This window comes from Arvicanthis niloticus, chromosome 14, assembly GCF_011762505.2.
Source record: "Arvicanthis niloticus isolate mArvNil1 chromosome 14, mArvNil1.pat.X, whole genome shotgun sequence".
NCBI classification, from domain to species: domain Eukaryota; kingdom Metazoa; phylum Chordata; class Mammalia; order Rodentia; family Muridae; genus Arvicanthis; species Arvicanthis niloticus.
This window is the reverse complement of record NC_047671.1, coordinates 75039912-75065467: the sequence shown is the minus strand read 5'-3', so window position 1 is coordinate 75065467 and position 25556 is coordinate 75039912. Positions and strand designations below refer to the sequence as shown.

The following is a 25556-nucleotide window of genomic DNA, read 5'->3' as shown; positions in this document are numbered from 1 at the left end:
TACCAAACTTTTGCAGAAATCTGTCTGATCCACAGAGATAGTGAATGGCTAAAACCGAACGTTTTTTGTTTTATTGTTGTTTGTTTATTTGATATCTCTTTGATGGAAGAGGCAAGGAATAAAAAATTGTGTATTTAAAAAAAGAGAGAAAATTGTTGCCTAAAAAAAAAAAATCAAGAGTAAGGATGTATGTCAAAATATACTATTTTCTCCAAATAGCATAGTGCAGGATTGGGACAGTCCTAGCCCATCCTCACTGACTCCGTGACTGTTAACATCTCCAGCTGGTATTGGCTACTATTCTGATCACATTTTTTTGTCTGTAGACATGTGGCATGTGTTCTTGGCTCTATTTCCCTTCTAACCCCACACGGTAGACAATTTGCTTGAGGGTAATAATTTTTTTCTCTTCTTCCACAAAGAGGACCCTAACTTAATATTCAAGTTTTCCTTCAACACATCTAGATTCTGCATTTTCCAGTAAAGAAAAGTGGAGACACAAATCCCTGCGACTGGGGCGGGGAGAGGGGGGTGGACCAAAAAAATACCCCCTGCATAGCCTCTATGTATGTTTATGTGTCTGAGAAGATTCCTCACTCAAGATGTTTAGAGTTGGTTTTGGAGGATGCTCATGACTAGGGTACCACCCATGTCATCTCCCAGAGAGATGGATATCATTTAGAAAAGACAGAGGTTCCTGGCTACTGCCCTTCTAGAACTTAGTGAGTGGCAACTTATCTCAAGTATACTGATTCCTCCTAAGTTCCCATTCATGCCCAAAGCAAGGTACATTACTTTTTAAGATTTATTTATTTTATTTATATGAGTACATTGTAGCTGTCTTCAGACACACCAGAAGAGGGCATTAGATCCCATTACAGATGGTTGTGAGCCACCATTTGATTGCTGGGAATTGAACTCAGGACCTCTGGAAGAGCAGTTAGTGCACTTAACCCCTGAGCCATCTCTCCAGCCCGCAAGATGCATTATTTAGGCAGCTCTAACCCAGAGTCCTTGCACATCTATAGGTATCCTGGGTGAGTCCTTGCACATCTATCTATAGGTATCCTGGGTGAGTCCTTGCACATCTATCTATAGGCTTCCTCGGTGGATTCTGCCCTCTACTTTTTATTGTGGATTTAGTAAACTATGACAGACTTGGTCATGATTGTTTGGAAAAGAAATTTTATTTAAGCCAGTAGAACTATTGTAGACAACTTAAACTGTTAAGAAGTCAGACCCAATAAAGGTGACTTTTCTCAGAGCAGCCATTTGTGAGCACTTATGAGCGTTTCCAGATTCTAAGCTTCTGTATATTTTAGAAGGCAAAACATGAAAGCTAAAGTAGAAACTAATGACAGTGATTCTATTTATTTATGAGCCAGGAAAGCTAAGTACAGGAAGATTATACTTTTGACTTTTGGTGCTTAAAACAAGTTACAAATTTAGCACTTATGTGTTGCACAAAATAACAGATTTCATTAGATTTCCATATGTATATATAACATGTACTCTGATCATGTGTGCTCCTTACTACCTGCCTCTCCCGTCACAGACCCCTTCTGCATCCCAAATATCCTTCTACTTTCGTGTTTCACTTTTTATGATTTACATATTTAAAAAATAATTAAAATGATGAACATGGACAAAATTGAATATAAACATATGCAAATACACCAAACTACATGTAATATAGATAATACAATCACATGGCAAAAAATAATTAGTTCAAACAATTTTTTAAGACAGGGTCTCACTTTGTAGTCTTGGCTGTCCTGGAACTCAATATGTATACCAGGCTGGCCTCAAATTTATGGATATCTGCCTTCTATTGCCTTCCTTTAATGGGAATTAAAGGCATATACCCATCTAAATTAGCTCAAAATTTAAAAAAAAAAAAAATTATTATTTACGTAATGTATATGAGTACACTGTAGCTGTCTTTAGACTCACCAGAAGTGAGCCACCATGTGGTTGCTGGGAATTGAACTCAGAACCTCTAGAAGAACAGTCAGTGCTCTTAACCTCTGAGCCATCTCTTCAGCCCTAGCTCAAACTTTTAAAACACAGTTTTCTTACTGTGCATTTACAATGTGATTTTTTTTTAATTAGGGAAAACAGACAAAAGTTCATACAAACAAATTCACCAAATTACATATTAATGTTGATAATATATCAGCACAGCAAAAGAATTAGTTCAGATAACTTGTTAAGGTTTATTTATTTATGGATATGGGTGTTTTGTCTGCATGTACATCTGCATACCAGAAAAGGTCATTGGATTCTTATAGATCTACAGTTATAGATGGTTATGAGCCTCCATGTGGTTGCCGGGAATTGAACTTAGGACCTCTGGAAAAACAGCCAGTGCTCTTAGCTGCTCCATCTCTCCAGCCCTAGTTTAGATAAATCTTGATTCTCATTGTCTACCTTTTTAAGAACAAAATGGCTACAGATAAATGTTGAATTGTAATTAAGTATATTTGTGGTTGGTTGGAAATATATATATATATATATATATATATATATATCCTCCTCACTTCTCTGTATACATTTAGATAATGAGTTCATATTGAGACCTCCAATTCTAAAATAATCCCAAAATTCATCCTGGCCTTTCTCCTTTCCCTTTTCCTTATGTGTAACTTCCCCTCTCTCAGGAAGAAGCCACACTCATCGGACACATGTTCATTTGGACCGTTGACTTGATTATGTACCCACTTGTCCACTTGTCCATATCCCTAAAGGTTTTGTGTGTATCCCTTTGTCCTCAAACTTACACTTTGCAGCCAATGGTGGCGTGCGTCACATAGTGTCCTCTTCCGTCTTCGCCTTTGCAGTTCTGCTTCCTTGATGAGCAAGGGTTCATCCGTTACTGTTTGACTCCCTGGGAGTTGGCTTTGGGTATTCACTGCTCTCCGAGGCTCTAAAAGCCTCATGTATAATGATATGTTCAGAAAAGTGTACATATCCCCAACCCCAATCTCTGCTCTTTCCACCGACTTCTCACCCATACACCTGCAATTAAAGAACCATCTTTTTAGTTTGGTTTAGTTCAGAGCTTTCCTTTGTGTATTTGTGGACTTTGTAGAGACATATGGTTGTTTTTTCTGCCTACTTCTTTCTTACTGTTTTAAGAGATTTTTTTTTGTAAGATTTTTTTTTGTATAGTTCCATTTTGTTGTGGATGTAACTTGCATTTCCCCTTTGGTTCCTGGTGTTGAACATGTGTTACATTCTTACTAAGAAGCTGGAGCTGCCACTGCTTACTTGCTGGGAACTCATTCTCAGATGGCCTGACTCTTTCCCACTTTGCAGACAGGAGTAAGCTCCTAGAATTGTCCTGCTGGCTTCCTAACTCCCACAGAACCTGTTTCCATTTGGACAGTGTCTCCTCCATGCCACTGGGGCCTTTGTCTCTCTGCTCTCTGTATATTCAGACTTGGCATAGCCCTGATGACTACCTGACAAAGTCAATGACCAGTACATAGTTACTGAGTGCTGAGTGAGTACCATGGGTCATCTACCTCAAAAGAGTGCCCACCTGTTGCTTAGTGTCCTTTGGAAACAGTAACAATAAAACCTGACTATTTTTAGGTAAAACTGAAAATAATCTCCAAGAAAAGGCTCCTAGGCCCCTAGAGGAATGGCTCAGTGGTTAAGAACGTTGGCTGCTCTTACTGAAGACTCCAGGATTCAATATGGTGGCTCAAGTTCCAAGAGAGCCAGCGCCCTCTTCTTGTCTCCATAGGCACAGCACTCACATGCATACAACAAATAAAAATCCCAGCATTCAGCAAGCAAAGGCAGAGCGACTTCTGGCAGTTCCACGCCAGCTGGGGTTACCCTGTCTCAAATTAAAAAGTCCTGAATTAAGATTAGTTTTATTGCCGGGCAGTGGTGGCGCACGCCTTTAATCCCAGCACTTGGGAGGCAGAGGCAGGTGGATTTCTGAGTTCGAGGCCAGCCTGGTCCGTAGAGTGAGTTCCAGGACAGCCAGGGCTACACAGAGAAACCCTGTCTCGAAAAAAAAACCAAAAAAAAAAAAAAAAAAAAAAAAGATTAGTTTTATTATTCCTTTTCTGGTATGATGAATGTTCATAAAATAAAATATTTTCCACTTTTGCCTCCTGTTTTACTTAAGGCTGCTATTATAGTTTGTAGATGCTAACTGCATGTAGTTGTTAGCTAGTTGGTATCGTTTTGTTAAAAGGGTAAAATTAAATCAGTGTAAGTCATAAAAATCTCTTCATTTCAAAGGATGGTGGGTTGTGAACAGCAACTTTGAGATATTTGTATGCCAAACTTAGTTATAGACAGAGCCACTGAACCATACTAAAGTCACACAATTTCTAATTTCTTGAGAATACAGTAATCATGGGTATTTGTGTTTGTTTTATTCATTGAGGGCCTCCCATGCTCTTGTATATGTGTGCTCCTGTATAAAAATATTTTCAATAGGTTCTGGCAATGTAATTCAATGGAAGAGTATGTGCCTGGCAGCTGCAAAGCCCTGGATTTGTGTTGTCCTTTTCTATGCTAAATTTAGAAAAATAAGGATTTTATGTTATATTAATTTATTCAATATCTGCAAATCAAAGCTTAGTTTTTTTTCCTAGCAGCCTAAGGTAGACATTAGCACTTTACCTACAAAAAGGAGTTAAATAAAATGGGTCTTAAGCATTCAACAGCTTTTACTCCCGGAATCAGAGCATTCCTTGGGTCTGTTCTGTAAGCTGGGTGTGGTGGTGCAGGCCTCTAAGCCTTCACTGTCTAATCCTGGGAGGCAGCGTAGGCTCCTGAAATGCTGTCTCAAAACACAAAAGCAGCAGAGATGTATTTCTTGTTCTTTATATCAGGCCATGAGACATGGAATGGAGTGTTCTAACGACGGGGGAATCTGGCATTTCCTCTCTCTCTAAATCTCTGTGTCGTTAGTGCCCAGTATTGGTCAACACTGAACGTGTGTGTGTGTGTGTGTGTGTGTGTGTGTGTGTGTGTGTGTGTGTGAGAGAGAGAGATATACAAAAAAATGTGTAAATAGAGAAACTTTTTTTCTCCTTGGCAGGTGTCCTTGTAGACCTGGGTCTGGAGGAAAATGGGCTTGCTCATCAGAGAGCAGAGAAATATGTTGTTCGCCTGGACAGTGAGATTCAAAGCAAGTTTGAAGTTTTCATGAGGCGGGTGAAGCAGAACCCCTACACACTGTTTGTGCTGGTTCATGACAACTCCCATGTGGAGCTAACGAGGTGATTGCTTCAGTGGGAGCAGATCCAGTATTTCTTCTATAGCAGTGACTGTTACCTAAGGATATCCTTTAGTCACAGTGTGAAGGTGCTGAGACCCTCACAGTCGGTGTCTTCTCATTGGTAACTCATTCCCAGTCATTCCTTGCCCCTGAAACTCGGCTGTCCAATTTATGTTGAGTTTCATTTTTATCATTATTGATTTATTTTATGCATGTACATTATTCATGTAGCACTCATGAACACATAGATGTCAGAGGACACCTGTGGGAATCAGTTCTCTCTTCCACCGTGTGAGCTCCCGGGACCAAACATGCGCTCGCACATGCACACACTTACACAAAAAAATTAAAATAGAATAGAATAAAATGTGCATGATAACCTGGCATGCCCAAACTGAAGAGCACTGTGAAAACTTTAGCAGTGTGTCTCTCTGGGCTCCCAGACCTCCTCCCAACTCTCTTCCTGTTCCTATCCCCGATAAGGTGGGGAGGACACAACTGTGGGTACAGGTCTTTGCAGGGCTGGAAGCTTTCATAGTAAAACAATCCAACTCAACACAGATGAGCCACTGTGTGCTGCATGACTGACCACTCAGAATAGCTTAGAGACAAATTGAAAAGCCAGGAAGGGAAGAGTCCCCAACATCTGTCTGGAAGGGTAATATAAAAATAAGACAAAATCTCATTATATAGCCCAAAGTGGCCTTGAACTCTTAATCTTGCCTGCCTCAGCTTCTCATGTGCTTCCTGATTACAGATGTTTACCACCACACCCAACTTCGAGTCACATTCTGATTAGATCTGCTTCTCTCAAATAAAATAAGTGCAGTGTCACCGCCATGCTGCCTTGCTTCTGTATCCAGTCAGCTGGGTCACGAAGCACTGACGTGACTTACTATCTCTACAGTGTGATCTCAGGCTCTCTGTCACATGGCGAGCCAACCCACGGATTGGCTGATCGAGTTATTAATTGCAGAGAAGTTCTAGAAGCTTTCAACCTCCTGGTGCTCCAGGTGAGCTCCCTCCCATACACACTGCAAACCCAGCAGTCTCGAATCAGCTCCAGCAACGAGGTCCACTGGATGCAACTGGACACAATGGTGAGTCTCCTGCAGCCATGTGCAGTTCCCTGGGAGGGAGAATCTGGAACTCAACATGGCCATGCCTTTGTAAGACACAGCACAAACATGCCAAAACATCGAATCAACGTTTTTCATATGATCACAGTTTTTTGAAGTGGGATCTTGCTCTTTTGCCCTTTCTGGCTCTAATGGCCTCGCCTCATTCTTCTGAGTGCTGGGATTATGGACACTATACCTTCATGTGCTAATTGCAGTTATTATGACACTGACACCTAGTGAATGGTAAACTACAGAAAGTTCATTGGCTGGCTAGTCTTTAGGAATGTATGCATGGTGTAGATAAGGAACTAACCATACTATATAGCCTTTAGTATCCAGATGTAATGCTGTATCCCTGTATCCCAGGGAGATTGTGAGTTTAGGGTCAGCCTGGGTTATATACAGAGTATTGTTCTATTTCCAAACAAATGTACAAGTAATATTACCCCAGAACATCATTGATAACCCTGAATTACCTGTCTGACTTTAAATGATTAATTTTAACATGCTAGTGAGATTCCGATTTCTACGGGTGCTAGCCCATCCGTACAGCCCTTTCATAGCAAGTGTGAGACTCCCAATTCAATCCTTATACTGAAGAAGAAAAAAAATAAGACTAACTTTACCCAAGGCCTAAATGCCTTGTTTTCTTGGTTAGACTAAGATTATCATCTGTGTCCCCGATAATTACCTTCCCTTTCCTTACTGGAGCTTCCATTTTGGTGGGTTCTTTATCTTTTGGTTGAAACCAGAGTAACAGGGCTGGCACCATGGGCAGGCCTGTCTGCTGAGAGTAGTCTTCTCAACACTGTGTCTATCAGATGGTTCTTTGTGGTTTTGGATCTAGTCCCTAGTATCTAATATTTTCTACAGCCTATAAGCGCTATGGTAAATACATTATCGAAGAAATAAATTTCATTAAAATGATAGATCTTAGCCAATATCTTGTGAATTTCTTGTGTAAAGATATTAAAAGCTTTAGGTATTTAAAAATAAGTGTGTTTAAGTCAAAAAGTGCAGACATGTCTTATACATGAATAACTACTTCTGAGCCCTGTGCATTTCACACTGCTGTAAAGCTGGGACCTTGAGCCTTCAGCAGTGCCCTCAGTGTGAAAACTCACACTGTGACCACATCACACCAAGACTACTCCAAGTTGTGGCTTTGCTGTGATTTTGGTGCCAACTGTTAGACAGTGTTAGTCGTTCGCATGCAGCTCAGAACAGACCACTCCAGACCAAACAGTTCCAGGGGGGTGGGGCGGGGGTTATTCAGGAGATAGGGCAAAGGTGGGGGAAAGAAGATGGAAGAAGAGAGCGAGGTCAGGGGGTTCTGCTTGTTTTATGTGGACAGTAGCTTCTCCCAGGTAAAGGTGAAGTAGCCAGGTGGATCCTGGGAATGTATGGCGGTTACCTTGGCAATGATGTGGGGGTCGCCTAGATGTGATGTCATTGGGTTTGAAGACTGATACCAACATACCTCCCTTTTTCTTATTATAAAGAGAAGAAAAAAAGGGGAGGGGAAGCCGATGGTAAAAAAGGAGTTGGGGCACAGTGTCTTTTTAACTACTTCCTGCTGTGTAGGGGCATAGTCCATTGTGGGGAGTAGCTGGCTTTCACCATTGGGGTCCACTAGGTAGATGTGTGTATCAGGTTCCTCTGTGGACAGCGGCTGGTAATCCTGTAACAGGAACTGATTAATAGTTTGGTTAGAAATAACACCAGGAGGATGACTAAAAAGGATGTTACAAAAGAGACTATCTGCTTTTATATGGGTTTTTTAAAAATCTCAGAACTGGAGGTCTCACATTCCCTAAAAAATGGCATTCTTCTTGGAGGAACTGGCGAAGACCATCTTCTTTAGCTGTCAGGACATCTGGCCCCCATCGGTTCTGAAGCACCACTGCTGGAATCCCGTGGGTCTTGTATGTAGAAAAGAGTGTCTTGTGTTGGTAGAAGTGGTTGGTCTGTGATCCTAGCATATATACCTGACAAGACCAATATGAGCATCCCCCATAATTGTCTGGCCAGTTTCTACAATAATCTTCTATCTGGTCAAAGAGAAAACAAGTATAGAGAACATACTATTTAGATGGGACAACAGATATAGGGATGATAGTAATTTGGATTGGTTCTTGGCATCCGGCTATGGAGCAGTTTCCTGACCCTGTTGGGAAGACTGTTTGCTATCTGTGGAGGTCTCTTGAACCTCGAACCTCCAGATATAAGGGCTGACCTGGATAGAAACAAGCAGCGGGGGAGGACGAGAAACCCATGTCTAGTCCAGTGCGGTCGAACTTGGCTGCCGGAGTGAAGCCTCATTTTCTGGGATTGAGGACAAGGTGGGTGATTTCGAAGTCCTCTGGAGCTTAATGGAGCAAGGCCCTGTTAGAGTCGACGTGTATGAAGAGTCAATTTTAGATGGAGGGATGAAAGGCTTGAGGTGAGACAAGTGGACCCAATAAGGGAGTCCCTCAAGTTTAGCAGCTGTAGGGGTCACAAGAATTACCTTAAAAGGGCCCTGCCATTTGGGAGAGAGGGGTAAGGGCCGATGATCTGGAGGGGAGAGAAGGACTTGGTCTCCAATGTTGACAGGAAGTGGACAGGCAACAGTGTGTGGTTGAGGTAGATGGTGGTCAGCAAAGTTCCACAGGAGAGAACGGAGGTGGCAAAGTAATGGGGTGAGTAGATGGTCTGGGAGGGGAGAGCATTTAGGTGAGAGACCAGGAGTTAGGACTGGACGTCCATAGGTGATTTCAAAGGGTGAGATGAGGAGAGGCCGCTTGGGGAGAGCTCGTAGCCTGAAAAGCCAGAGGTAAAAAGTTTTACCCAGTCAAGATGAAGTTCCTGTGGCAGCTTGACAAGAGTGGTTTTTAAAGAGCGGTTAGTTCTTTCTACCTTCCCTGAAGATGGAGGGTGATAGGGAATGTGAAAATGCCAGGGGATGTCTAGGGCCTTAGAATTTGAGAAACCTGGGAAGTAAATTCAGGACCATTGTCTGACTGGAGGGAAGCTGGGACACCAAATCGGGTGATGGTCTCTTGGAGGAGAAGATCGGAGACTGTCTCAGCCCTTTTGTTAGTTGTGGGAAAAGCTTCTACCCAGCCTGAGAAGGTGTCCACCAAGACCAGGAGGTACTTGGCACATTTGACAGTGGGCATGTGGATAAAGTCAAGTTGCCAGTCAGTTCCAGGAAGGGAACCTCTAGCCTGATGTGTAAGAAAAGGGGTGCTACAATACCTTGAGTTTGGATCTGACATCTGACAGATTTTGCAAGAAGCAGTGGTAGATTTTAAGAAACTTAAGTCCTCAGGAGTAGGCTGTAGGTGGGTCTTAACAAAATAAGCAACGATTGGCTGTTAGAATGAAAGAGTTGCTGAAGATAGAACAGAGTTTGACGAGTGTCAGGGCGTGTAGGTGGGGATGTGGGTTGCAGTGTAAGAATGTCCTGGGGAGGGTGAGATGAGTCTAGACACCTAAGGGCCGCAGCTCTAGCTGCCTCATCAGCTTGGTTGTTTCCCTTGGAGACAATAGAGTCATCCGTCCTGTCCTGTGGGATCTGCAGTGGACAATCCCAATAGCTGTGGGGAGATGGGAGGCCTTTACCATGGCCATAATTTGGTTTGCATTAGTTACTGATCCTCCTTTTGTGGTAAGTAACCCGCGCTCCTTCCAGATGGCAGCGTGGGATATGGAAAGCATATTTGGAATCTGTGTAGATATTGAGGGATTGTCCCTGTGCCAGCTAGAAAGTACGGGTAAGGGCTATTAGTTCAGCCTGTTGGTTGGTGGTATGAGCAGGAAGGGCCTGTGCCTCCACCACCTCAGTGTCTGACACTATGGCATAGCCAGCTTTCCTGGCTCCTTCATGTAGAAAGGAGCTTCCATCTGTATACCAGGTATAGGTGGCTTGCGGCAATGTGCCCTCCTATATGTGTGAAGGATGAGGTAATAGTTGCCCTAAAGTTTCAGTGCAGGAGTGAGATAGGGAGTAGTCAGTATTAGGTGGAGGAAGAAGATTGGAAATATTAAGAGGTGGGCATGATTGAAAAGTGAGGGTGGAGTCTTCTATTAGAGCTACCTGGAGAGAAAGGACGCTGGAAGGAGGTAGAGTCTGTAAGCCTTTATAAGTTAGGAGCTGTGACAGGTTGTGAGAAGAGAGGACAGTTGTAGTCGATCCCAAGGTTAGTTTCTTTGACTCTCGAATAAGGAGTTCAGCAGCTGCTAAGGTACGAATACCAGGTGCCCATCCCTGGATGGTTAGATCTAGTCTTTTTGACAAGTGCAAAAGATGGTCCCAGTTGGTGACCTAAGACTCCAAGGGCAAACCCCTCCTTTTCAGTTACATAGAGGGAAAAAGGACGAGTCAGGTCAGGGAGATGTAAGGCTGGGGCCGTAAGGAGAGCCTGTTGGAGCCTTTGAAAGGGCTTAGTAACAGGTTTGAGAAGAGATTCGTGAGTGGGGCCTAATGCTCCTTCATATAAGGGGTGAGAAAATAGGGAAAAGGAAGGAACCCAGAATGCAAAAAGCTAGCCATTCCTAGGAATGATAAAATGTCTTCCTTTGTAGAAGGAACAGTTAGAGACTGGATCAGATTCTTTCTATCTAAGGTCATAGCCTTGTGGGCTGGGGTCATTGTTAGTCCCAAATAAGTGACCTGAGGAGTAGACAGTTGGACTTTAGAAGGTGAGACTCTGTAGCCCCAACTGGAAAGGAAATTTAGAAGAGCAGAGGTGTGAGCTTGGCTAATCTCTAGAGAGGGGCTGCAGAGGAGGACATCATCCACATAAAGTACAGTCTTAGATCTAGGGAGAGATAAAGAGAGCAAGTCAGAAGCCAGGGCCTGGCCAAATAGGTGTGGGCTGTACGGAATCCCTGAGGTAGGACAGTCCAGGTAAGTTGGGTAGAAAAGTGGGTGTCAGGATCTGTCCAGGTAAAGGCAAATATGTCCTGTGACTGGGCATCTAGAGGGATAGAGAAAAATGCATCCTTGAGATCTAGGAATGAGAAGTGAGAAGTCCCTGAGGGGATAGTAGAGAGAAGTGTGTAAGGGTTAGCCACAACAGGATGGAGGGGAACCACTGCAGAATTAATGCGTCTGAGGTCTTGAAACAGTCGATAGGTACCATTATGTTTCTTAACTGCCAGTATAGGGGTGTTAAAGGGGGAAGAGGTAGGGTGAAGGAGTTTTTTCCTTAAGAGGTCAGAATGATAGGCTTAAGTCCCCTGAGGCTCTGGAGAGAGAGAGAGGATATTGAACTTGGGTTGTGTGCCTGGTAGAGTCCAGTAACTGGATGACAACAGGAGAATGGTGTTTAGCAACAGAGGGGTTCTGGATGTCCCAAACTCAGGGGTCCACCTGAGAAGCTGGTAAGGGAAATAACATGTTAGTGTGAGTAGGTTGACTGGCTAGAAGGAGGAGCAGAGGAACTGCTGGCAAGATTGGGTTTAGGTGAATTGGGGGAGCAAAGGAAATAGAGGCTCCCAACTTAGCTAAAGTATCCCTTCCCAATAAGGGGGCAGGACATGTAGGCATTACCAAAAGGAATGGGTGAGAGGTACACCCCTAAAAATGCAACTAAGTGGGGGGATCTGGTGAGGAAGATAAGGTTGTCCTCCTACCCTGACAATAGGAAAATGCAAAGGTGAAGTGGGTCCCCAAAACTCCATCAGGACCGAGTAAGTGGCTCCAGTGCCCAAGAGGAAGGAGAAGGGTCTTCCCCATACCATAATATCTACCCGGGGCTCCCTGCTAGTGATGGGCATGATTAGGTTGAGAGATCTCAGGCCCTGTCAGTCCTCCATAGCCAATCCTAGGTCAGCTGAAGGGTTTTCTGGGAGTGATGTCCCTCTGTTCTGGGCGACATGAGGGCAATCGACACCCTAGTGTCCCTTCTGATGGCACCTAGGACACGGTCCCCTTGTCTTGCTGGGGTTGGAGCAAGCCTTCACCCAGTGACCACATTTATAGCAGGGGCCAGGTGGTCCCTGAGCCTTCAAAGACCAGGAGTCTGGGATAGTGGCTGAGGCTGGTCGGATAGCCTTTGCCAGCATGTGGTATTTCTGTTTTCAGGCTTTCTCATCTCTCTCATGGTACACCTTGAAGGCCAGCGCCAAGACTTCTTCCTGTGGAGTTAGGGGCCCCCTCTCCAATCACCTAAATTTAGCTTTTATGTCAGGGTAGCTCTGGGGGGAAAAGTAGGTCATCAGAAGTTGCTTACCTTCTGGGTTTTCACAGTTCAGATTAGTATACTGCAATAAAGCCTTTTTAAGGCATTCTAAAAACTGAGACAGGTTTGTCCTGGACAACCTCTTGGAGTTTCTCAAAGTTTACTGGCTTTAAGGCTGCCTTTCCTAGGCCTGCCTAAAGACATGTTATAAATCTCTCTAGCTAAAATACCACCTGTGGAATTATAATCCCATCAAGGATCCTGGTCAGGAACCGCCTCAGATCCGATTGGATATGTTCCGTCTGTCTGATGAATCTGATCTGCATGCATTTTTGTCTCTTCCCAAACTCGCCTGTGTTCATCAGGAAGTAAATTGTTAGTGAGAATCATATGAACATCATGGAAAGTCAAGCTATAAGACTGAGTGATGTACTGGAACTCTTTAATAAAGGCAGAGGAGTTAGAGGTATAGGAACCCAGTCTGCTCTCTATTTGAGAAAGTTTACTTAGTGAGAAAGGAACATGTACTCTGACCAGACCGTCAACCCCAGCCACTTCCATTAGAGGAAGGACAGATGATGGTTTAGGTGTCCCTGGAGGAGAAGGAATTGGAGGTTTGGCTGTGGCCTTAGAATGTGTGATAGGAGGGGTAAAGGTTGTAGCCAACGCAAGGTGATTAGAGTGGCCTGCAGAAGGAAGGAAGGGCTCTGGAGAGGTCAGGCTAGTAGACTCTGAAGTATCCTGGTGAGAAGAAGAAACTGATGTGGCAGTTTGTGTTTTTGGAGGCATGGAAACAGGTCTGCGATGGAAGGGAGGCCATTCATCAGCTGGATCTAAGGGTGTGGTGTCGTCTAATGGGAGTTGAGTAGGTTTCATGGCTAAGGGAACCTGAGGTGGAGAACAGGCAGAACACATGGGGGGATTAGAGCGGAGGTAGATGAATGCTTGGACATAGGGAATTTCTTTCCATTTACCAGACTGCTGGCAGTATGTATGAAGACCCTTTAAAATGATTGGGTCTAGCATGCCATTAGGTGGCCATTTTAAACCATTATCTAGAGGGTACTGAATCCAGACCTTATTGCAGAAGTGTATCAGTTTGGAGGGCCTCAAATCAGGTGTTAATTTTAGAGATTTGAGGTTTTTCAGGAGACAACACAGGAGGGTGTCTGGGGGTGCAGCTGAAGACAATGTAGCACCCATTGGGTTATGGGGGGAGGGGCTTACCGAGCTATTCGTATTGGCGTCAGGCAACAGCCTAGATATCAAGTCATCATGAGAATATCTAGGGGCCTCCCGAAAATCTCCAGAAAGCAGTTCAACCTGGTACCAGGATTTCAAGCTGCTGAAAGAGCTTGGGGGGGGGGCGTGAACTGCTTCCAAGAAGGGGAGTCACCCAAAATGGCCAAAGTCCTAAGTCGTAGGTCAGCCAGGAGGCCAGTCATATGGACTGAGGCAGTGAAACTCCAACCCCTCAGCCCAGGAAAGGCTGGCCAGGCCCTATCTGGGTGTCTAGGGTTCCTCCTGCCAATTGGAAGCTCCTTACCAATCAATATGCCGGTTGTGTGTTTGCAGACTTCCTCAGTCTGGTATCAGGAAAGGTGGAACTGTGAGGTCTGTGTGAGCCCGTCTGGCTGCCTAACCCACGTGGCAGAGCATCACATGGGGGGCCGCAGTGGCACAGCTCACGTGATGTGAGTTCCGTGAGCCTGTGGCGGCGGGTGGAGTTGGTCTGCAGCAGCTGGTCTGCAGCAGTGGTGGAAATTCACGTGGTCGAGCCAGCCGCTGCACTGCGGGTCACAGCACCCAAAGTTTTGTTCACAGCCAATGCACCAGTGTTAGACGGTGTTAGACATCCACGCGCAGCTTAGAACAGACCACTCCAGACCAAACAGTTCGGGGTGTTGGGGGGGGGGAGATTTATTCAGGAGATAGGGCAAAGGGAGGGGAAAGAAGATGGAAAAAGAAAGTGAGGTCAGGGGGTTCTGCCTGTTTTATATGGGTGGTGATGTAGCCTCTCCCAGGTAAAGATGAGGTAGCCAGGTGGATCCTGGGAATGTATGACAGTTGCCTTGGCAACAGTGTGGGGGTCGCCTAGATGTGATGTCACTGGGTTTGGAGCCTGATACCAACACCAACTATGTCTAATCACTGACTTGTCCAGCCCTACCATCATCCTCCTCCTGCCAAGTGCAGGCTCAGCCTATGACCTCATTATACACAAGTGGGATTGCCATTTGACCAGATACAAGGGAAAAGTATCTTGAACCTAGTGATACTGTGTGGTCCTAGTGATCCTGCAGTCTCACTGGAGGGTAGCTATGCTGAGGGCTGGAAGTCAGCACACTGAAGATTCCTGACTCCTGACCTCACTGCAGCTCACAGAGAGCAACATGAAGTCAGTGCAGCTGTCTACCGAGGAATGAACAGAGTGCACATAGGCAATGGAATATTGTTTCACACAAGTATGAATGCAAGTCTTCCATTTGCATTGGATGAGGCAAGAGAGCATTGTGTAGAGTGAAATCGTCAGGCACAGAAAATCAAACACTTGATATTCTCACTTGAATATGGGAACTGAAAACATCTTAAAGAAATAAAGAGTAGAGCAGTAGTTAGCAGGAACTAAACAGATGGAGGTTGGCAAGGACACAGAGAATGACTAGCAGTTAGACAAGAGGAAGAACTTCCCTTGTTCTGTAGTGCAACAAGAGAACCATGAATGAAAGTAATTAACTGACTATTTCAACACCTAAGAAAATATTAAATGTTCTCAACACAAAGAGTTAAAGGTTTGAAGTGATAACTATGCTAACTACTCTGACATTATCAGTATACATTATATACATGTACTGAAATGCCACACTATGTATCTGAATGCCACAAGTATGTATAATTACCGTATGTCAACTAAAGATAAAACATTTTTAAAAACATTTTTTTTGCTCTAACAAAACAGTTCTCCAACATGTGTCCTTTTGTTGTGACATTTGTCCACAGGGGAACTCACCCCCATGATGGAGAGAAAGACTTGTTTCTCCTTTCCTGTTATTCTTTCTCGTGATAAGAAATAGGTTTTATGTGATTTTTCCTTGAGTCATCCCTGTGGTTACAGTGAATACTTTAGGTATAATGGTGGCATTGGGGCCATATTTTAAAAGGAGTAGTTAGTGATCTCTAGTGATGCCCTTACTTGTGATTCTGGGAGTTTGTTAAAGGCAGCCAGGAAGAGGGAGTTGTTATTATACTTTAGAAATAAAAGGTTATTACTTCTTTGTTCTAGCCTAATGTCAGATTCCTGCCTGAAGCCCACTTCCTTGTCCTTGACCCATGTCGGATTCTTGCCAAGCAGCCCCAAAGGCTCTCCACCTCTCTCCCTTTTTAATTTCATAAACAAAACTATGCCTTCCTTACCCATCGTGGAATATGCATTATCATAAGCAATGCATTTCTGTCTTAGGTTGGTAAGGCTCTGTGCAGAATCTTACTCATCTTTGGCTTGCCAGCCTGTTAATTTAATAACTCTGTCTGGGGGTCCATTTTCAGGCTCAAGCCATGTACTTTGGCTGCCAACATGTTGATGTTATTAAAGACAAGCTTTAACACAATGGGCAGGAATAAAAGTATTCCCAGGACAAAAAGGGGTAGCATGATCAAGTTATATATGCCATTCTTGAAGCTTGACCAAAATAGAAATACTGACCTCAGGCCATGGGTAATTTTATCAGCAGTATCTGCTGTATCAATGCTCAGTAGAGCAGCATTCTTTAAATTCATAAGCTCACTATGCAAAGTTAAAACATCCAGAGAGGTGTTAGAATTATGCCAAGTACACTGCAAGTGTCTTTAAACATTTTCCTAATTATGACTACCACTGTAAATTTTAGAACTAACATGAATCCAATGATATTTGACATGATGCTCAAGATGGCTCCTTACTCTTAAACTCTGAACCTCCTTCCAATAATTTGAATAGGATAAAGAACATCAATCCATTGTTCCAAATGCCTATCTAAATCCTCTTGTATATTCAACATAGTAGCATTTTTTGCTAAGTGATTAGCAAAAGTAGCTGTCTTAACTTCTCGTGTCAAAGCAATTGCAGAAGCAGTGGTGCTAGCAATTAATGTAATTAAAGCTGTTATACCATCAATAATCAAGCCCAATACCCTCTTGCTTCTGCTTAAAGCCTGACTCACTTCTTCCAGTACTTGCAAGCTTTTTTCAGAAGACCAAGGTTCTGTGATTCTCAGGGCAATAAAACTATTAAATAAATAAAACTATTAAATAAAATCTATTGTATTGCTAGTTCCTCATCCTAGAACTGACCTTAATACTTGCATTTAATTAAAATGGTATAAAAGCAAAAAGGAGGAAGGGAGATGGGATGGTGGTTTCTAGGGAGGGGAAAGGGGATGACATCTGAAATGTAAATAAATAAAATATCCAATAAAAAAAGAAACAACAACATAAAGAAATAAAAGGTTAAAAAAAATCAGGCTATGGAGATGCTTGAGGTTGCTTGCTACACAGGCCTGACAATCTGAGTTTGAGCCCTGGGGCCCACAGAAAGGTAAAAGGAGAGACATTGTTAGTTTTGACCTCCATGTGACCCCCCCGCATGTGCATGCTAACAGCACCCCATGCACAACTGACTCGCAGTTTTTAAAATGTAAGTTTTAAAAGATTACTCTTAGAATCAGACATGACAAGCACATGCTATCATTCTAACTACTTGGGAAGCTGAGGCAGAAGGATTACTTGAACCCAGGCTCCACCTTAAAAAAATAATAACTTATTGTTGTTGTTTTTTGAGACAGGCTTTTTCTGTATAGTTCTGGCTGTCCTAGAATTTGTTCTGTAGCTTTAGGTTAGCTTTAAACTCAGAAATCTGCCTGGTTTTGCCTCTTGAGTGCTGGAAATAAAACATGGGCCACTGTATGGCAGGTAATAATATTAAACTTATTTTTACTGTAGAAGAGATCACCACAGTTAAAGAGCACCAACCCCTGAATATTTGAGGCTTTTAGTTTCTTGTGCTATGGATATGTCAGAAAAGAGAGCTACTCCTAGCCAGAAAAGAAGGTGTCTGCCCTGTATATCTGAACCAAAGGAAAAGAAACCCAGGTGTGGTTTCCTAAAGGAAACATGTCCGCATGCCACTAATCATACACTAAGTCCACAGAAATGCACTGTTTGTGTCAAGTTCCACAGCCGCTCTTACCTCCCACCAAGCTTGTTCACTGCTCTGCTCTGTGTTCAACCAGGAGGACATGGGCTGCGAGAAGCTATACTTTGGCTTGAATGAGTACAGCAAGTCTCTGCAGTGGGGGATCACCAGCCCACTCCTGAGATGTGATGAGACCTTTGAGAAGATGGTGAGCACCCTCTTGGAGAGGTAAGGAAGGCTGCCCTTGGCTTTAGTATATGTCAAAAACAGTTGAATGTCTGTCTGGCCATGTCACAGTGACTTTGGTGGTTCTCATGTAAGTGACATGGAGAGGCCAAATAAAAAAGCTTTCTCAAGATGGCCTTCTACTACCATGGGTTTTAGACGGTCCTCCAAAGAGAACAAGGGCAGGGCATCCTACAGTAGGGGCCAGTACCATTTTTTCACACCCCAGATTGTCTCCTAGGCAGCTTCACTGCAGAGGAGAATCTGTGTGTTGAAGGCCACTGGTCTGGCCTCTAGCCAGTCTCCTGACATTATACCTCAGGTTTGTTCCTCTTTACCTGCTCCCTGTGGGCGAGTATCCTTAGACAGGTCCTTCAAGCTAAACTTGGGAAACTGGTTACAATGGAACATAGTTAAGGAATAAAAAGCATTTGAACATGTTCTGTCCTGAGGTCCTGACCATCAAGGCTGAGAGTTCTGTCCTGAGGTCCTGACTGTCAAGGCTGAGAGTTCTGTCCTGAGGTCTTGACCATCAAGGCAAAGAGTTCTGTCCTGAGGTCCTGACCATCAAGGCTGAGAGTTCTGTCCTGAGGTCCTGACCATCAAGGCTGAGAGTTCTGTCCTGAGGTCCTGACCGTCAAGGCTGAGAGTCTTATTTCTTCTATTTTAGGGATAATCCTCCCTAATGTGTCAGGCTTCCCTTATTCCTCAGTTCCAGGACTGTTTTGTATTTGTTTTCTCAGAGCCTGATTGACAGACTCAAAGGAGGGTGACATCCCTTCCCACCCTCTGTGTGACCATCCCATGGGCAGTGAGGTAAATTAGACCTCCTGGTAGCTGTAGTGTCTTAATACTGAACCCGGTTGGGTGGAGTCAGTCCTTTACCAGTCTGCACCATTGTCTTGAAAATGTTTTGAGAAAAGAGAAATAAAAATAAAGATAAATGGATACACCCAGGCCAGCAAGATACTGCTGTGTCAGGGAGGGAGCAGGGCTAGGAGTGGAGCCAGCACTCACAGCTGTAGGGGGACAGACACCTCCCCATGTCATTAACTGTCATGTGCTGCCCTTCCTAAGACATTCCTACCCAGTTCTTTCCCCTGCTGAGAATTTGTCTTCAACCTAGTGCCTCACAAGTGCATGGCTTGTATTTTAAAAGACGGTTCCGTCAACTTCCATTATAGATTTTGTAATGCAAAACCACAACTATAGTTTAACGCAAACAAATGGGGGAAATTTCACCATTAAGTCATAATTTTGTCAAAGTGTGGAGTGTAAATGTCTGTGTTTTGAAGTTAATCTTTGTTCTAACTTTGGCTTTAAAAAAAATTGCCAGTAAAGTAATCGTAAGCTTTAAATATAGCTCTTCTGTGGTTTCCTCCCTCCAGAATTCTGCCCAAGCTAATAATATCTATGACATATTGAACGGCTGGCAGCACAGCCCAAGGCTGTGCTTCTCTCCACCTCGTAAGCCCTGCAGTACAAGAAGACATGACAGAGACCTGAACACAGTCTAGACCAGTCTGTCTCCAGTCAGTGATTGAGAACAAGCAGCTGAATTTCTCTCTGTCCCCACACTCATCCCAGTGAAAGGTGGAGAGGCGAGAGTCCAGCCCCTCTAAAACTCTTCAAGGTCCTTTGGTCCATCCCCTCTAAAACCCTTCAAGGCCATGGTACTTATTTGATGGCTCTAACTGGTATTTGACCCTAGGCTTTTCTAGGCAAGCTTGTGAACATTTGTTCAATTTTAAGGAGAATTAGAAAGTAGAGCAAAGGTGCCTACCTTGCTGCTGGGCAGCTCACGAGCTACCAACTAGTGGCCAAGAAGAAATGGGCCAGACTCCTGAGTACTCCGCCAGGTTCAGCACCTCAGCCAAACCCTGCACAGCCCTGCCAGTGTGCTTTCTCAGCAGCCAGTGTGCCCCGTGCCCTTTGGTCATCGAATCTCCCTTCCAGAGGAAGAGCACCAAATGACACATCTATTTTCTACCTACCTGGAACAGCGAGCATGACCAGTGTGACTCCACCTGGCAGTCTAGACAGGAGAGAACAGTAATGCTCACATTCCCAGGTTCCCTTAATCAAATAGTCACTGGTAATAAAACATTCGCCACTTGGGGGGGGTGTGTGCTCTTTTTCCAGCTAGCTCCAATTTCTTCTGCACCAACTCACATTTTTGTTTTTGTTTTGGGGGCTGTTTGTTTGGTTGTTTGGTTGGTTTGGTTTGTTTTTTGAGACAAGGTTTCTCTGTGTAGCCCTGGCTGTTCTGGAACTCGCTCTGTAGACTAGGCAAGCCTTGAACTCACAGAGATTCACCTGCCTCTGCCTCCCGAGTGCTGGGATTTAAGGGGGATGCCTCCACTCACCAACTCACATTTTTATGAGAAGATATATTTCTGCTACCCATAGAGCTCAAATTAGCGATAATTCATGTGTTGGTTTTCTCTTGCTGTTTTTTAAAGATAGCATCTCATTAAACTGGAATCTACACATTGTGTAGCCCAGTCTGAGCCTAACTGCCCGGTCCTCCTGCCTCTAGCTTACGGGCGCTAGAGTTACAGGCGCGCTCTAGCGGTCCTACTTCAGTTATCTTTTCTTTCTTTTCTTTTCTTTTTTCATGTCTGATACACCAAAAAATAATGACAGGAGTGTCTCAGTTTCCTTCACTGTAGTCACATAGAGAGCTGAACTGGCAGTGCTTCCTGTAGCAGCATAAGGGATTGTGACTCGTTCACAATTAATCTGTACCAACCAGTGTGTCTTAGTGTCTAATGAACATCTGTATTGCTGGTGGGGGAGGGGATGTTCAGCTGTGGGGTCTGGCAGTTCTAACTTCCTGGTCCCGGTGCTGGCCCACATGGTACTTTGAGAAGGTAGAGCGACTAGGCCAGCCCCCAAACTCTACTTTCCTTTACCTGCCCCAACAGGTTATGCATGCATTACGGGTAGAGCCACTTCTAGAAATGTGGGATCCAAGGTTATTCTGCACGGTAACCCCTTCCTGCTGTTTCCATCGGCATTTTACTGCGCATGCCTTGCTGTTCCTGCCGGCCGCTGCTGAGCACTAAGTCCTCGCGTTTTGTCGTAGGTACCCCCGGCTGCATAGCATGGTCGTCCGCTGCTATCTTCTGATCCAGCAGTACTCAGAGGCCTTGATGGCTCTCACCACCATGGCGTCACTCAGAGACCACAGCACACCAGAAACGCTGAGCATCATGGATGACCTCATCACCTCCCCAGGAAAAACCAAAAGTGGGAGAGGACACATGCTAGTCATCAGAGTGCCTTCCGTGCAGCTGGCGATGCTGGCCAAGGAGCGGCTGCAGGAGGTGCGGGACAAGCTGGGTCTGCAGTACCGCTTTGAGATTATCCTGGGGAACCCTGCCTCCGAACTCACTGTTGCAACTCACTTTGTGACACGACTAAAGGTTAGTAACGGGCATGCATACTGTTTATTTGTTTCCTGGGACTCTTGGGTAGATGGAGCACCCAGATGACTGAGTTGAGTAAGTTTTGCACATGTGTGACTTTGACCTCCCTGACCAGGCTAAGGCTAAACAAAAGGAAGCGCTGGCTTTTCTTAATTGACACCAGTTTCTAAAAGAGCCCATCAAATCCCTTTTTCTATGCATTTACAGTTAGTCTCCATGCAAACACTGAGATGACTAGTTTGCCCCGTGGCTCCCGACATTGGTGGAGATGCCTCTAGCCCACTGCTATGTATTTTCTCAACCTCTCGACTACTTTCTTTTCTGTGCATCTAGCCTCTGTGTCGCTGGAGGCCGCACAGTAGGTAAAGTATCCCCTCATCCTAGCGCTTCTCTACAGCAGCTTTAGGCTCTCTTGAACGTGGGGTCCCAGCTCGCTTCTTTGTATATTCACTCTGATCCTAAGCATCCAGGCTTTGGTGGGGGTGACTGCAGTGTCCTATGGAGGGACTTAGTGCATGATCCAGCCAGCCCCTTGCTGTCTCTGCATAGCCAGGGACTGCCTGCCCGACCCTTACACCTCCTGTCAGACACGGACCAACTATCCTAAGTCCTTGCCTTATGCCTGGCCCAGGTTTTCCTTGAAGACTTTTACAATTACTTGTCCAAGCCACTAAAAACCATTTAATCAAATGTCCACACACAGAGGGGAGGGGCAGAGGTACTGTATGTCTGAGTCAGACATTAAATTCCAAGCTAAACCGAGTCATGACTGACCTAGTCTGGCGCTCACTGGCTGAAGTGAAACGCATGGTTCACCTTGCTGCACTTTCCTCTCTGCAAAATACAAGATTTAAACCATGTGATTTCCTCAAGCTCTAACTTTGAGATTTCTTTTTACAGATTTATTTATTTGTTTTATGTATCTGAGTACACTGTCGCTGTCTTCAGACACACCAGAAGAGGGCACTGGATCCCAGTACAGATGTTTGTGAGCCACCATGTGGTTGCTGGGAATTTGATCTCTGGAAGAGCAGCCAGTGCTCTTAACTTGGAGATTTTTATTTACTATTCATAAATAACTTTGCAAATGTTAGAATTTTTCTGTTGTATAATCTAACCTAAACTGAATAACCCAAAATACTTGATAAGCAACTGGAACAATAAAATTATCTCCAAACTGAAACTCATATTCAGTAGCATTTATAGCAGTTCTGTTTCAGAAATATGTTCCCAGCTTATGGGCAAAGACTGGACTTTCCAATCCGATCATCAGAGAGGTTCCTCCAAATACACAGAGGAGGGGAGATGGAAGTATGTGCTCAACGCGAGGCTGGCTCTAGGCTGGCATTGCTTCAGTGCAACGGCCATTTGCCATTGGTGATTTCCTTCTTTGGGAGGGTCATGGGGAGATGCCTGAGTGGCCTTCCTATAGAGCTGGTTGGGAAATGCAGATACTTGTGGTTTTGCTGTCACTGAGGCAGCTTCTGTCATCTAAAAGCCGGTTGTGACAAGTAATCAGGTAGTCTTTCTCTCTACCTGGACTTTCTTGTGAGTAGATGTGTGTCATGAAGGTTTTAGGGATGAAGGAAAATGAAATCATGGTCAAAGGCCATGCTGTGGTGAATGATAGTGCCCCTGCAGGCCTCCTGACAGTGGGTCACTGAGACGCGGCCTTGGGGCAGCCTGAAAACACTAAGGAACTACAAACAAGAGCCATCCATCCACACTGCAGTACTCTGGAGAATCTGAGGCTGCGCTGAGCCACACTAGGACTACAGGATGTCACGTGGATTAGCCTTGACTCTCCATATCTAACTCCGGACAGTCTTGGGTCGTTTGTTTAGAAGGTCAATATATGCTGGTAGTGGCGCACGCCTTTAACCCCAGCACTTGGGAGACAGAGGCAGGCAGATCTCTGAGTTCAAGGCCGGCCAGGGCTACATAAAGAAACCTTGTCTGGAAAAAAAAAAAAAAAAAGGAAAAGAAAAAGTCATTATACTTCAGGGAATTGTAAAAACCTGTCCCTCTGGGCCACTGTCTAGAAAACAATGAAGCTGTCCGTCACACCTTAGAGTGCCAGGATCACTGGCAGTGCTTAGGGAAGGGGACACTGGGCTGTGTGTGCACCCTGGGTCAGGACCACTGTCCAAGGGTGTGCCTTATGTGAAGGGCTTCCTAGTAATTATTTCTCCAGTACAATGGAAGCCCCTTCATTTATCTGAGTAACTGCTAGATACCAGCTGTATAAGAGTCCCAGATTCTCAAACCTCTGTTTCCCCAAAGTCTCTCCTCTTTTGTACTATCTGTGTGAGGGTAAAAATATAAACTCCTACTAGAATGCTCACACCTAAGCAGGACTGCCTCTTGACAGGTGCCTCCTGGGTTACCTATCCCTTTTAAGCTCCTAGATGCCTTCTCCACTCTCAGAAGGTGTGGGGTACCCTTTATCTTCAGTCTTGGGTAAAATGCAACCCTGCTTCCATTTTATGACCTCAATCTTATATGTAACTCTCTTTATCCTATTATACATTGTGGTTAATTGGTCAGAGATGACAGATATTAAAATTTAACCTTGGACAAATTACATTTTTAGCCTTAAGTAAATCAGTCAGTTCACTCAACAAGCATCTGAAACGTCTGTACAGTTGCCTGGGTAGTGAACCAAGTACTGAGCCAAAACTGGCTTGTTGTCGAGTCTTCTATGTTGGATCAAGTGCCTTGGAAAAAAGAATTCTGACGCCACAGTAGACCTGTGGAAGTCACTATCCTTCACCATGAGGAACAGGTTGATGGGAAGCTGGCACACTGGGTGAGCAGTTGCTATTGGCCAAGAGTAAAAGTGAGATGTGTTTCACACTCAGTGGAAACCCCCCGAGTGGTAAGACATCCTGTCAGCTTTCCTGTTGTCACCCCAGCCTCTTCACCCTTGATGCAATCATGACTTAATGGTGGATTCCAAAATCTAAAACACTTTCAGGAAAATTCCTATTGTCCAGAAGAGCATAAACACAGTGTGAAGACCACTGAGTAAAATTATTCCTGTTCCAGGATTGTTTGCTCTGAGTGGGGCAATTCATTGTTTCCCTTGAGTGCAGGGGGATGGGACTGATGTCCTTCTGAAGAAGGTGTTTGTTTGGAGGCACGATCTCAAGTAGCTGAGGCCGGCCCTAAATGTACTATGTAGCTGAGCGTAACCTTGAAACCTAGTCTCCTTCCTCCTCCTCCTCCTCCTCCTCCTCCTCCTCCTCCTCCTCCTCCTCCTCCTCCTTCTCTTCTTCTTCTTCTTCCTCCTCCTCCTCCTCCTCCTCTTCCTCCTCCTCCTCCTCCTCCTCCTCTTCTTCTTCTTCCTCCTCTTCCTTCTCCTCCTAAGCACCACCATTACAGGCATATGCTGCCATGCCAGGCTCCCACAGTGTGTGTGCCCACAGAAGTCAGAAGAGGAATCAGATCCCCCTGGAGTTAGAGTTATGGGCTTGTGAGCTGCCTGACATGGTGCAGGGAGCTGAACCCCACTTCTGTGTTTTTTAACTGCTGGGCCATCATTCCAACCTGAGAATGTGTTTTTAAAAAATATTTCTAGGTTGATTTTTTTTTATTAAAGTTCCATACAAAATATTTGACTATGTCTTCCCCTCACCCAACTCTTCCCAGAGTATCTCATCTTCTTACCCACCCAACCCAACTTCCTTTCTTCCTTTCTTCCTTTCTTCCTTTCTTCCTTTCTTCCTCTCTCTCTCTCTCTCTCTCTCTCTCTCTCTCTCTCTCTCTCTCTCTCTTTCTTTCTTTCTTAAAACAAAACCCACAAAAATGAAAACTGGAACAGATAAGCAAAAGACCAATGAGACAAAAAAGCCCATGAAGAGGGGGGGGGGGTCCTGTTTTGTGTCAGCCAGCTACTCCTGGGCATGGAACTGACTTGGAGTGTGGTTGATATACCCAGTAACACTCCATTGAACTCAGAGACCCACTTGTCTCTGCCTCTTGAATGCTAAGATTAAAGGGGTGTACCAACACACCCTGAACAACAGCTTACTTTTTAGTCCTTGTTTGGTAAAGCATTATCGGAAGTGCCAGTTAAGCCCTGCTGGAAATATGACATAAAACCTACTTACACTCGATACATGTAATGATTAATAATCTTTGAAACCTATCTACTTGAATTGGTCTATTTTTTCCGCTATTCTAAACTGG

General features: G+C 44.4%; 1 protein-coding gene across 7 annotated transcripts in view; it reads left to right on the top strand.

The window, feature by feature from the left end:
- Positions 1–25556, top strand: part of Greb1l (GREB1 like retinoic acid receptor coactivator) — a 252689-nt gene that overhangs the window by 200263 nt on the left and 26870 nt on the right. For all 7 annotated transcript variants that reach the window (XM_076912998.1, XM_076913003.1, XM_076913004.1 and 4 more), the window contains 4 exons: positions 5069–5249; positions 6156–6348; positions 17807–17937; positions 21023–21362. In XM_076912998.1, coding sequence (XP_076769113.1) covers positions 5069–5249; positions 6156–6348; positions 17807–17937; positions 21023–21362 — 845 coding nt within the window. The remainder of the gene's footprint in view (positions 1–5068; positions 5250–6155; positions 6349–17806; positions 17938–21022; positions 21363–25556) is intronic.